General features: G+C 43.9%; 1 protein-coding gene across 3 annotated transcripts; it reads right to left on the bottom strand.

Moving 5' to 3' along the window:
• Window positions 1–4: 4 nt before the first annotated feature.
• si:ch73-352p4.8 (cystine/glutamate transporter) lies at window positions 5–7,665 on the bottom strand. Of its 3 annotated transcripts, none has more exons than XM_017411692.3 (12): window positions 7,400–7,665; window positions 4,382–4,616; window positions 4,164–4,290; window positions 3,971–4,086; window positions 3,750–3,875; window positions 3,576–3,675; window positions 3,238–3,502; window positions 3,050–3,153; window positions 2,865–2,961; window positions 1,346–1,495; window positions 1,086–1,263; window positions 5–748 (listed from the first exon to the last, which is right to left on the bottom strand). In XM_017411692.3, exons 2-12 carry the CDS (start codon window positions 4,602–4,604, stop codon window positions 684–686), a joined length of 1,551 nt encoding a protein of 516 aa, XP_017267181.1. In that variant the 5' UTR covers window positions 4,605–4,616; window positions 7,400–7,665; the 3' UTR covers window positions 5–683. The 3 variants fall into 3 exon arrangements, with proteins under 3 accessions (XP_017267181.1, XP_037837262.1, XP_017267183.1); XM_037981334.1 differs by lacking the exon at window positions 7,400–7,665 and adding an exon at window positions 6,776–7,362 and having other exon boundaries at window positions 4,382–5,197; XM_017411694.3 differs by lacking the exon at window positions 7,400–7,665 and having other exon boundaries at window positions 3,238–3,361; window positions 3,458–3,502; window positions 4,382–5,970.
• Between the last annotated feature and the right edge of the window lie 5,990 nt (window positions 7,666–13,655).

Raw genomic sequence — 13,655 nt, 5'->3', positions numbered from 1 at the left:
ACGGTTTGGGATTTTCAACGTCTTTATTAGTTCTTGTAGAGCAATGAAAGTTATAATACTTTTGAAAAAAATACTGTATATTCATGGATTTAAGAAAAACAGCAACTTTTTACACAGTAAGACTTTTAGTTTGGTTTTAAAAATACTTCTTGTTAACACATACATACAAAGTTGCAAAATTCAAGAAATATTCGAAGTAGAAATCTTTCTATAGGAATTCATGGGATTAAACCTGGAACTGAACATACTGAAGGTTGGCCCTGAACAGGCATTTTAAATTTAGTTGGGGGGGAAATCTATTTTAGCATAATTTTGACTAAAACAGTTCAGACATCACAAGCTTTTTAATTGCAAATCACACATTATTCTAGTTTCCCGATGGCAGACAGATTTCTTTGATGATACACTGACATTTATGTACGTTTTCTTATATAAAGGTGGATGAAAACATCAGAAAAGGGAAAAAAGTGCAGAATCAGTGATGGTTTTGTTGGAATGTGTGTTTCAGATAAACTGAGAGGTTTACAATTTGGACTGTTTTCAAAATTCCTCTTTACAACCACAGCTGAAACTATAGTTGGAGTTTATTCTAAAAAATATGTTTAGTATAAAAATATAATGCTTCCAACTAGTTCACTTTATAAGTTTCCCAGAACCGATTCAAGATGGTGTCCATGAAGTCTTCAGTATGTCTGGACTTCCTGTTGCGCCACTTCTAGAAGGATCTGCAGCTGCTTGCTACAGTAGTCTGGGGAAACAAAATCAGTATTCTTCATTAATTAAGGTGTTTTTATTTAACTTTCTCAAAGCCAATCAAACTCAAACACCCAACCTCAGAGTTGAAGTTAATTAAAACAAAATTAGCTTCAGTTTAAGCTTCACTCTTGGTCAGTTTTACCCCACTTACCGATTATATTTAGTCCAATTCAAGACTTCTAAACAAACAGCAGGTGTCGCACTTTCTCCCATGTTAGGGTTGTTATGGTTTTATCCCTAAATGAGCCCGAGTCTTTTCAGTTGAAACACATGCAAAGCAACATTTCCCATCCCCTGGAAAACACAGAATGACTTATGGCGCAACTTACTGAAGACGTGTCTGAACCTGCGGGGCAGCCGAAAGCGGTAGATGGTCACGTAGTACACTGGCAGCCCGGTCAGAGTGAGGGCGCAGCTCTGCCCTGTGTTCCAGGGGTCCGAGTACAGAGAGAGGCCCACGATGAAGAAGCAAACCACCGTGAAGGTGACCGCGATAGCCAGGGGCACCTTTGGGTGAAATCAGATTAGTCTGCAGAGGGGAAATCTGCTGCGCAGCTCAAGAGAGACAAAACAGAGGGAATGTGTTCACCTTGAAAGGCCTAGGGTGATGGGGGAAACGGTATCGATGGACGAGCATGCCCAAGGTTGCCAAGGCGATGAAGAACCAGCGAGAGAAGGAGGCAAAGTTGATGAGCTGGTAGATTTCGCCAGAGATTAACATCAGCACCACCAAGGGGTACTGGGAACAGACAATACAGCTTCAGTTACTGCGCTGGGCTCTCGCTCCAGTTTAAAGGGGTTAGTCTTTAGGAAAATGAGGCAAGGGCTTCAAACGTCCGAGCCGACAAGGAGCACAAAGGTGATAAATCGAGCCGAGGATGCAACACTCAGTGGCGAGGAAGGGCTTTCGGGTTTGTGATGAAGCGCAGAGCTCGGTAACAGGCCGTATCCAAGGCTTCTCCATGTTGCGAAGAAGCAGGCGTATAAACAGCACGGACATAAATGTGGCAGCAGTGTGCCCCTTTTGGGCATAACAAAGGACAACTGTTTTCTTTAAAAAAAAAAGAATAGAAAAATAAATTTAAACTTCTTAAACTTTACATGTTACGGGATGTAAGGCTCGTGAATATTACTATTATTTTTGTCTAACAACATTTTAAATCAAATGTTGGTTGATTTCCGTACATTTTTCCATTAACTTGTCTAGATGACAGGTCTATAATCTTCAGGAAGGTAAGTACCAGGTTGTATTATGTATTTCTACCGTAAGTTCTTCCCAAAGATTAAAAACCTGTACTGGTTACGAACCTGATACCAGGGACGTGCGGTCAGGGGAGGCATCATGACAAGAAAAAAAAAAGATATATTAATATTTGTTCACTGATCTTTATGTGTGACTAATTTTCGAACATTTTTATAGTTAAAATCGCATTTTTATAGTCAAAATCGCTGAAATTGCATATTTCCTGTTAAAAAACAAGGGTGAAGCGCGAGGTGCGGCAGCAACGAGCCTCACCTCACCTCTGATTACGCAATCCATCACAAACTGGGTTGATACATGCATTGGCCCGTGCCTGTTGCCATATCGCTGCAAGTCGCCAATATAATGGTTTATATTCCTGATTTTCCACAGTCTGGCTAAAGTCTTTAACCATTTACGTTTAATGTTTGTTAGTGACATAAAACTGCTGTGAAAAGGCACAGGGTGAGTCACGTGCACTGCCACAAGCCATTAACTTTTGTGTTTTGCTCCATCGAACTGACAAAATGTTAATTGTAACGTTTTTTCTTATCTTATCTTTAATACGTATGAGAGACAGAGTGTGTGTGTGTGTGTGAAGAACGCTGATGAGATATGAAATAACCAGTAGCCAATTGAATAAGCTTCCCTTTTTATATATTTGTAAATCTGACTCTAAAGGAGTCAGTGCCTCGCCAGCCATGAACCTCACCGCACGTCACTGACCGTGCTGTATTATGAAGCGACTCGCTACCCTGTACTTACAGGCTATGTTCCTGGTACGGTACTTACCAGATAAGTACCAGTACCAGGTTAGTATCGGGTACAGAACGTGCTGAGCTGTATTATGTGTTGCCTCTGGACTTACCATGAAAAGAACAGCAGGTAAAGGTGTCTGTCTGCGGATATGAATCATGGAAAAAATTGGTGGCCAGTGGCCCTCCCTGGCACCCACAAACAGCATCCTGACATTAAAAAGAAAAGAAAAACGAGACTCGAGTCAATCACACGCTGATAAGAATGACAATAACAACCGTTCTCTTTGGAAACTACCTGGGGGAGCCGAAGAAGCCGCCGTTCAGGGCTCCGAGGCAAGATAAGGCGACGAGAACGGGGATCACGGGGGCCACGCCCTGGAGAGCTCGGCTGGCAAACGTCTGCAGGCAAAACGAACAGATCAGTCGTGTTTTTCCCTTCTTGTTTTTCTTTCTTAGTAGACAGTCATCCGCTGAAGAACTGACCACAGCCACCGCGTCAGACAGCAACAGCTCAGCAGGCGTCATTATGGCGTAGTAAGCCACATTAATGAGCACGTAAAGGACCGTCACTGTCACCATGGAGAAGATGATCGCCAGCGGGATCGTTCTGATCAGAAATGCACATGAGGAGACAACCTTTTGAGAGGCAACTTGGTTTTCCACATTCGACTGATTTGGGGCAAATGTCGCGTGAAGAAAATACCTGTTTGGGTTTATGACCTCCTCTGTGACAAAGTTCAGATAAAACCTGAAAGGAAAAGGGAAAAAAAAATGTAGACGCAAGTAGATTTTACAATAAGATCTGTGCTGTGCTCGCTTACCATCCGCCATAAGCGTACAGGCCGTTGTAGAAGGCCAGCGGCAACCGATCCAGCGTTATGGAGCCCACCTCAAAGCCATTCTGGAAATTCTCCGTTTTCCCTACAAAGGACACAAACACGACAGAGGAAAGTGGATACGGCGCAGTGCATTTATTCCGAAGCAGATCTTCCTACCTTTGGCCAACGCGATGACGCCTGGGATGATTATGAGGATCAACGCAAACATCTTGACAAAGGTTAAGGTGACCTGAGTACGAGAGGCCATTCTGACGCTCCAGCAGTTGACTGCAACCACGAATGCTACGGAGAGACCAAAATGAGCGCTCAGAGAGAGAGACCCGCCGAGGACTCTTGGCGACTGCATGTCTTGTGGCGGAATGCGTCAAACCACTCACTCACTCCGAGGACACTGACGAGTTTGACTAGGGCCGTGGGAGCAGCGCAGGGTGCGAAGAAGGGCTCCACGACGTAACGTCCGAAAGCCAGGGAAACGTAAGAAGAAGCAGCTGGTCTGAAATTGGAGAAACAGCCTTTAGGGTTTCTAATTGACATAGGTTCACACCTGTAGAGTCGCTCAATAAGGTCTACCTTATGAATAAAAACTCCACCCAGAGTCTGAGGAAAGCAGGGACGGGCCCCAGTGTCTCCAGCAGGTAAGTGTAGTGACCCCCAGACTTTGTAAAACTGGTGCCCAGTTCAGCATAGCAGAGGGCCCCTAAGAGGGGAATATATTTGACTCAACAAAGCCCTTAGATGTATTCAAAAATTCCTGAAAGCCTAAAAAAAAATCAAATATGCCGTCCTACCGAACAAGGAGAGGACGCCAGACATCGCCCACACCAGCAGAGACAGCCCCACGCTGCCGCTGTTCAATAGGACTCCCTTCGGGGCGATGAAGATCCCGCTGCCCACCACTGTTCCGATGATGAAGGACACAGCAGGCAGCAGCCCGATCTCCCGCCGAAGGTGCACCACCTCCCCATCCGTCTTCCTGTTATCTTGCCCGTCCTTCATCCGTGCCCTCTTCATTTCTTCTGGTGGCTCCAAGTCCGACAGAAAGAGTGTAGCTCAAAACTTAGTTCTAGGTAAGCAGCACAGGTTCCAGCTTGCACCCCCCCACACACACACACACACACACACACTGTTCCGCCTTTTTCTGACTCGTATTTTTCTTTCTCATCCGCCCAGCTTGCGCAGACCCAAGCCAGCCCCCTTCCAAGCTTCGGCTCCAAATTAAAGCAGTTTAACGAATCAAAAACATCCGGGACTGCACTGTTTGTTCCAGGGCGTGTGTGTACAGCTTGATGGAGGGCCTTTGGGCTCAGAGGACAAAAGGGTCAGGGTGTAGCAGAAGCAGCTGAGCACAGCAGGGCGGCCACTTCTGACAACATTCACACAGTCTGACTTTGTTTTTTTTACCCTCTTCCCATCGAAGAGACCATCTTGTAGTTTAAGCATTTTGAAGCTGGAATCACTCTTTTCTTTCTCACACCTCGGAACGAGACTCGCGTTGCCACTTCACGCTCGAGTGACGGCTGTATGGATGTCCGCTTCACTCCATCGGCAGAATTTCTGCTTGTTAACATTCCTGCACAGTTACACGCTGGGAGATCTGGGACAAGCTGAATCCCCGTGAAGATGTTTGGAGGTTAAAGTATCATAAGACCAAAAAAAAAAACAAAAAGCGTTAGTGCTCAGTGACGCTTGTGAAGAAACGCTTATCTTGACAGCAATAAAAATGAGAGCCTGCAAGGTAAATCTTACAGGTGAAACTTGGCAGACAGACGTTTCCTCCTTAAAACAAGTGCAGTGCCAAGTGCTTCATGATGTTTCGGTTTGTACTGTTATGTACAACATTTCTGAAATAATTGACAGTGAATAAAGTAAGAAATTGCAATGTTTTTTTGTTTTTTATGGGGTGGGGGAAGTAATTTTGAATTTGATGGAAGCAAAACATCTAAAAAAAAAGCTGGAACAAGGGCGGCCAAAGGCTTTAAAAGTAAATGGTGCAAATAAAAGACATCTGGAAGGGCATTTCGCAAAGGAAATAGCAACAAACCCAGGTCAGATGAAGGACTGGATTTAAAAAAAAAAGCATTTAAGACAGTCCTGATCTCTCAGAAGTAAAGATAGGCAGAGGTTCACCAACCCGTGAATAACTGTGTCTGAAACGATTAAAACAATGTCAGAATAATGTTCCTCATTGGAAAATTGGGAACACTTTTTCTCTACAGTTCATACATCTAGGTTAAAGCTCTGTAGAACTGTTCTGTGGTCAGACAAATCAAAAACGGAAATTCTTTATGGAAATTACAGACGCCGCGTCCTCCGTACTGAAAAAGGAGAGGGACCACCCAGCCTATTATCAGCGCAGTTTAAAAGCTGGCCTCTCTGATAGTATGGGGGTGCATTAGCTGCCTATGGCGTGGGCAGCTTACACATCTGGAAATGCACCATCAATGCAAAAAAAAAAAAAAATGTTTACAAATCATTACACTTTGTTTACATTTTACACAATATAGGAACTACCTAAACCACCTTACTCCCTCAGCACTCTTCTTCTTTTATGGCTTTGAAGATCCTTTCACTATAATACACGTGCTTTATAAACGAGAAGCAACAGAGAAATTACAGATTTCTCTGTTTGGTCAGAAGATGGCGCTCAAGTCTTGTTTTCAAAACGACTCCTCTTTCAGAACAGGTGCACTTTATTTTTTTTCCCCCAAAATATGGTGATCTTGTCTCAGACAGGCTGATTCAAAGACTCCAAGGTTATTTTTTAAGGTTTTCCAACTTTACGGTGTAAAAAGCCACTGCTTGATCTCTACACGAACTGAAAATATATGCTATTACACTAACAGATGCTAGTTTTAGTTCTTTTTTTTTTTTTTTTGTAAAGCAGGGGTCTCCAATCCTGGTCCTTGAGGGCCACTATCCTGCATGTGTTACTCGTCCCCTTGCTCCAACACACCTGATTTAGTGGTTAAATTACCTCTTCATGTTCTACAGAAGCCTGTTATTTCCCCATTGATTCAAATCAGGTTTGTTGGAGCATAGTGGCCCTCGAGGACCAGGATTGGAGACCACCGGTGTAAAGCAACAGTTAGTCAGTAAAGGTTATAATTCTGTCCCTGAAGAAGCTTTGGGACATCTTGGGCTTGACGGTGTGAAATCCCAGAGCAGATGTAAATTTAACGAACCTGTAGGCATGCAGCAAAGGAGCTAACAGCCCATCTCCATTGTTGTTTTCCACCTGATCTCCAAAGATCCCAGCTCAGTCCCAAACAGTTTTCCCACAAGCATCAAACTGTGTACTTCCCACAAGCCATTCACACAGGTTTGAGAGTGTAAAACTTAAACAGTTTAAGTAAAATGCACTGGATGTTGTCCTCGCTTCACATCCCAATCAGGAATTGCTGATCAGAAACAGAAAGTCTTGCAGTCAGAAAGCTGGAATAAAATGGAACCTTTGGGGAATCTCCAATAAGCAAAAAACGCGCTCTTCTTCAAGTTTCTGGCTCTCAAGGTGAACAGGGAGAAAAAAAAAAGAGAAAAAAAAAGTCAGACTCCACCTTGCTGTCGTGGAAACATCGCCCTTGGCAACCGGCTGAGGTCTCTGCATGCAGCCTGCACGTTCCGGCACCTTGAATCCCCCAATCCCAAAACCCTGTTGTTCTGAAAGAGATGTTTATGTGCGCCTCCGTCCTGGGAATTAATTAACCTTCACACGCAGATGCTCGTTTATACCATAACACATAAGGGCTCGGGCGTACACAAACACATACAGCACCCTGCAAAACGGACGAATAAGCGAGCCTAATTACCTTTCATTTTCCTGCACCGTGGAAAAATATGCAGCCAGGTGATATGCATTCCTTCAAGGTCTTAAATCCTCAGATACTGGGAGGACCTGGAAATGCCGAAGGAGGCTTTGAGATCATTTCCCCCTACATTCCTGTGAATGGACGCCTCCCTCTGAGGGACAGGAGAGTAATATGAGACTGCAACACAGTGAGACACTTAATCAAACAGCATGCTCAGGCGCTCGGCTGTAACCTGTCGATTGGTTTTATCCGTGTAGCTTCAGCCAATCCCATCCATCACGTGCAGTGCCCTATATGCATCTAATGTAATGATCCTGTTCAACGCACGCGGCCAGAATCATATTTGAAACGCTCTGCAGGCTGGAGCGTGTCTGTGTGTGTATTTAAGGTATGTCAGCAGGGAGATATATGCACATTTTTATACATATATTTAATGTCAGCTGCGATCTGAATGCAAAAAAGAATTCCCGTTGCTGTGAAACCTGTTGATGTTCGTCTACATTCTGCTTTGTGTTAAATTTGTGACAAATAAATAATAAATGAAACATCTGTTTTACTTCCGAGCGTTTTGCATTTTTATTTGCAGGCTCTGTAAATCAGTCTTCCTTGGATCTCAGCCTCAGTTTTGTATTAAAAGGCCCAGCATTCCTTGCAGGAGCGCAAGATCGCCTTATGTTAAAAACGTTGTAGGTCTCTCATGCAGTACTGCCAGATGCCATGTATGGAGTATGTGTTGTGAAGGAGTCTCAAATATAACTGTACCAAATTTCAGGACAGCAGGTTTTAAAACTGATTTTTTTTTTTTTTTTTTGCCATTTTTGTGTTTTTATAAGGTCAGTTGGATGTAGGGGCCATTTTGAATTCTGTTAGCTCCAAAAGCCAAACAGTAATACGTGCCTATCCAGTGATTATGTCCTAAAGGTTTCATTAAAATCCATCAAGTGGTTCATGAGATACTTTGGTAACAGACAGACAGAGTTGACCCCGGTAACTTATTGGCAAAATTTTCAACAAAGTTTGTGTACAATTTTTTCTTGCTCAGAACATGTGTTGGGGTTTAGTGTCAGCTACTACCACGCCAGATGTTAAGTCAATATCTGTAAAGTTGGCTGAGCTATAGCTAATTTCGTGTTTTTTAAGATCAGTTAGCTGTGGTGGCCATCTTGAATTGGTTCAACTCTAAAAGTAAATCGGTAGTAGAGGTGTATTCGTTGATTACAATCTCAAAGTTTCATTATAATTTGCCCAGTGGTTCAGGAGATATCTTGATAACAGACAGACATGCAAGGACACACAAACACAGGCAAAAGCATAAGTGCCTTTTCGCGGCAGGCAGTAATTATGCCAGACCTTACATTCTAGGCCTGTAGCTTATTAGCTTGCTTTGCGTGTAGCATCTTATTAATAGTTCTGTTATTTTGTTATTTTGTCTCTGGACGGCCCCATGTGTCTCACGGTGCAATGAATCTCCTGCTTGTGGGCTTCATTGGTGCTTTTATGCCCAAATCACCTTTGATTATGTGACTGTGATTGCGCCTGCTATGGATTAATCACGCAGCGACAATATGAACAGCACTTTGTCTCAATTTTCTTGCAGGGCTACGTTCTTAAATTACTACCCAACCAACAATCTCCATGAAAATGCAATTAAAGTGCACCGCAATCAGTGCGCGTCAGAAATAATGAATACAAACAGCAAATCATCGCCTTCTCAAAGTGACAACCTCGTGCAATCACGGAGCGCGCGCCACCTAATTAAGTATGTAATTGTCTCCGTGTTTGGTTTGTTTTAAAGCAATATCATCAGTCATTACGGGGCTCGGAGTTTCGAATGATGCTAAAATCTGTTCATGCTTGTGTCGTGTTGAGTCTTACAGGACAGTCGTGGCAACCTTACAGTAGCCACGCCACTGTAACATGTCTTCTTACAGCGTTAACAAGCATGGAAGGCATCCTGTTGTTTGCACCGTCACTGTGATTCTAATAGAAATGCTGATATTTCAAACGTTCTTGTACTTTAAAAACAAAATTCAACATTAGCGGTTTAGTTCTCCCTCCAGCCCTCATCTTGATTCGTATCCATGGCCCTTGGGCCAGTTTGCATCACCTGGAATTGGCCTGTCCTATAAGCACCCAACCTTAATGGCTCTTCCTTGGCGGCTCGGTCCCGCCGAGCCCCAGGAACCAAGGCTCGACCACCAGGTGCTCACCGGCGAGCTCCCCCACCCCGTTTTCCCTTTTCCAGGCAAGGTTGCCTAATTTGTGTGGTCTTCCTCCATCATCAAAGTCTCCTAACCGCTTTTAGTCTGACCCTTCCCCTGAAGCCAGTTTGACCCCAACAGGAGCTATAGCCTCAGACAACACAGCCCCCAGGATCATGGGGCTACTTAACCTTCGGGTCAAATTAACCCGAAGTTACAAGGGCTTCTCTACCTCTCGCTATCTCTCTCTCTCTTTTGAGGGGCTTCAGGAGGTGTAAACCCAAGCACCTCGTTGCGGTGTTCAAGTGTCTGGGAGTCTTAATCACGAGTGACGGCAGGAGGAAGCAAAGCCGGATCGAGGGAATGAGGCCTCGTCCTCAGTGATGAGGGCGCTGCTCCGGTCCGTTGTGGCGAAGGCAGACCTGAGCCAGGAAGGAAAGCTCTGGATTCTCTACTCCGTCTGCGTTCCGACCCTCACGTGCGGTCATGAGAAACGGAGCGTGACCGAAAGAACAAGACCGTGGTTACAAGTGGCTAGAACAGGGCTTTCTATGTAGGGGGGCTCAGCCTTGGAGATAAGGCGAGGAGCTCTGTCATCTGGGCGGGATGGCCCAGAACTCGCCTACTCCACAGTCACCTCAGTCAGCTTGGTTTCTACTTCACCTGCTTCTAATAACTTATTCAGTACCCCTGCCTTAAAATTAGTCATTTGCGCCCTCAGTGTATATACAGCAAGCTCCTATAGTCAGAGTTAGGGTCTGTTTGTTCGCTAGTTGTGCTCAACCAAGTCAGGTTTGGCTCTTGATTTGCTCCCTGGTTATTTTTATTTAATTATTAAGTAAAACTAGTTGTCTTTGGCGGAGGTTTCGCTCTCTGAGTGCTTCGAGTTGCATTTGCACCTAATGCACATGCCAAGCTTGACGCTGTCCTTGGTTAAGAATATGAATAAATGTAAACAGGAATAATCTAAATGATTAAATATCTTGCAGTGGTTTTCAGAAGGTCAAACGGTTATTCACCCTCTCTGTGAACAAACAGCTTATCAGAGTGCTTTCAATTTTTATTACAATGTTTTAGTGTTGCAGGGCTCTACGGCTCATTACAATGTCAGTAATATGTTATAATCACTGCCTCCTTGGACCAAATCAATATTGTTTGAATGCGAATTAGCTTTGATGAGCCATTCATCGTGTTGCAATGAAGCCGACACTTTGGCTTCATGGCTGCCTTTTAATGCTTTTGTGAAATAACGGAGTATTGACTGCTGCTGTGTTCAACTTGTTCGCTAAATTTGACTATGTATTAGCGGCAACAGGGGGCCTTCAGTATGCATCAAAAAGTGCCAAATGTTTTGATTGTGTAACTGGTCTGAACTGAAGGTAGTTTAATTTTGTTGTAATGTGAGAAAAAGGCAGTTTGGTCTTCATATGCTGAAATAAGTAAGCCCAAATTGGCTGAATTATAGCCATTTTTTGTGCTTCCTCGGGTTAGATGGCTGCCATCTTGAATTCGGTGAGATCTCGTGTAAAGGAATGACAGAACTGTGTACCGCTCTGAGAGGAAGTTTAAAAAACTGGACACAGAATGGGTTGGCAGTCAAAAAGTTTGGATATTGGGGACTAGTTTTTTGATTCCGACGGCTAAGCGGAGCCACAGGACAGTAGGTTTCACCGTGCATTTTGGGAATCCTGTCAGAAAAGAATGGCAGGATACAATCCAAGAGATAACTATGATCTGTAGCAGGGGTTAGACGCCCATTTTTATATGATTATCGAAAAAAGAGCAATGTTTTTGTCCCTGTCTGTGCGTAGCAAAACATCTCCCAGTTTGAAAGCGTGTTTAGAAACTTCAAATCCAATCAGATCACGCTCTGTTTTCTGCTCATTCCATACGCCGAAATGACTCAAGCAACGTGACAGAACGGGCCGTTTATCACTTATCGCCCCGCTACAGCTGCTGCACGTCCAGTCCATCGCTTTGCAATAAATGCAGGAGACTTTGGAGAATCCACGCGCCGTATATATGTCACAGCAGTCTGTGGGTCGTATGGCCACCGTCCAGAGGACATGATAGAACGCGCTGCAAGGAGCCGTAAAATACACTGTATCACTCGAACCACATAAATACTCCAGGCAACGCAGTTGAGACTAGCACATCAAAGCCAGGATCAGAATAGAGTTGTTTACACGAAATCTAACATTTGGTACATTGTGTCCGGCTGGTGTTGATATATTTTAAGACTAAAGCAGCGTGCCTGCCATATAGGAGATGAAGCATTTCTCGTTACTTTAATGCACACCACAAAAAATTAACTACCAAATGCAAATGTGCTTTCAAGAAGAAGTTTTGCTCTTGTCAGACTAATGTCTCATTTTTGAAATGTTGGCTTGGGAGAGGTTAATTCAACATACTGACATTTTGTTTTGTTTTTTGGTGGATTCAACGTTCACGCTATTTTTTTTTTCTGCTCATTTTTCTTCATTGCAGTCTAACTCCTACTTTGTGCTATTTTAGCCACTCGTGTATATCGAAACGTTCAGCTCATTCAAGAAACGGGTGCTCCAGCGTTTGGTTTTGGTGGCTTTTTTTTTTTTTTTCAAACATTTCATTATAGAAATAGGCAAAAATCTCTTCAAATCCTCCACACATGTTGTTCTTTTTCAAATCTGCTTCAGCGTACTTCCTTTATTTTTGTCTTCCTTTGCTACGCTTAGTCTTTAGCTACTATTCAGCCGCTTTTAGCGAGTTCTGCTGCCAGCTTTCAGCTAACCTAAACTGAACATCCTATATTGGCAACACCAGCAGTCAAGCATTTTTTTTTTTGCCAAGGTTGCTTTGTGAAGCTCTGCATCCTGTGATCTTCTAAAAGATCAATTTTACCAGTCTTCCATCCTCTCAACCTCCCCCCCGAGGCTTTGTATTCCTCTCACTTCTCATAGGCTCCCTTATCACCAGACAGCTTGTTGAGAAAGCGTCCTGATAGGCCGAGGAATGGCGGGGGATACAGCTGTGATGGGAGTCTGATGGGTGATTGACTGTGGCACTTTATTACCGAAAGGGCCATGCTCCGCTCATCACAGTATGCTCAGTCGATGTAAATCTGTCCAGCCTGGGGGGGGGGGAAATTTATGTCCCACATGATGAAGTGCTTTGCTTTGCCGCGCTGCAATTATTTGTCGGGGGCTGCGACGAAGCCAACGACGGCGTTCTTCGCTCAACGCCGTAAATGGCAAGCAAGCGACAAGTCACCCAGAAACGCCGTTTGCCCGGCCTTTCGGCAGCTGTCTGAGGTGCTCCTGTTGCCAAATTGTAATCTGATTACCCAGCCCTCCATTCACATATCCACACACACACACACACGAGGTTGAGTTTCGCTCCATTTTGATGTCAATTCACCAGACCCACCGGCATGCTGTGCCAGTGCACTCTGCTCCAAAAAATGCTGGCTAACCAAGAGTCGGCTGCAAAAGAGCCTGTTGCTAGGAGACAGCTCCTCCCTGCACACTGGATGTCTGGGCTGTCCATTGTAAAAAATGTGTGTATGACACACTTGGTTTATTTCTATGAACAACAAAAAAAAAAAAAATCCTGAAAAAATTAAAGACCTTGCATTCCTTTGAAAGAATGCATCTGACCCGCCACCTTTCGTGCCAGATATTTTTTTATGCTGAGAAATAGAGTTGGTCAAACCTTGAAGCTGTTATGTGCAATCTCCAGTAAATATTTGTTGCCTATGACTCTGAGCTACAACAGCATCAAATTTGAGCCCAATATCCACAAAACTGATTAAGTTATAGTCATTTTTACGCTCGCTGAATTCGATCGGCTGCAGCAGCCATCTTGAATCCAGTTGACTCCAAAAGTAAATCAGTTGTAGATATCCACCCACTGATTACTTTTTGAGAGTTTCAATAAAAATCTGTCTAGTGCTTTATGAAATATTTTGCTAACAGACAGACTGCGTTAACTAGAACAGTTATTTAACTAGAACAGTGTGCCTCAGCTGTCGAGGCACACGTCGGGGACGACTCTCTGCTACTACAACCCCAAATATT

This window comes from Kryptolebias marmoratus, linkage group LG18 (genome assembly GCF_001649575.2).
Source record: "Kryptolebias marmoratus isolate JLee-2015 linkage group LG18, ASM164957v2, whole genome shotgun sequence".
NCBI lineage: Eukaryota > Metazoa > Chordata > Actinopteri > Cyprinodontiformes > Rivulidae > Kryptolebias > Kryptolebias marmoratus.
This window is presented reverse-complemented; position numbering and strand designations above follow the sequence as displayed.

Bases quoted from the DNA above. Each gene is read 5' to 3' on its own strand.
- si:ch73-352p4.8 (XM_017411692.3), bottom strand. From the start codon at position 4,604: ATGAAGAGGGCACGGATGAAGGACGGGCAAGATAACAGGAAGACGGAT. The intron at 4,291-4,381 runs GTAGGACGGCAT...TTCCCCTCTTAG, and splicing joins TGGCGTCCTCTCCTTGTTCG to GGGCCCTCTGCTATGCTGAA. The intron at 3,154-3,237 runs GTCAGTTCTTCA...TTTTGCCTGCAG, and splicing joins TGTCTGACGCGGTGGCTGTG to ACGTTTGCCAGCCGAGCTCT.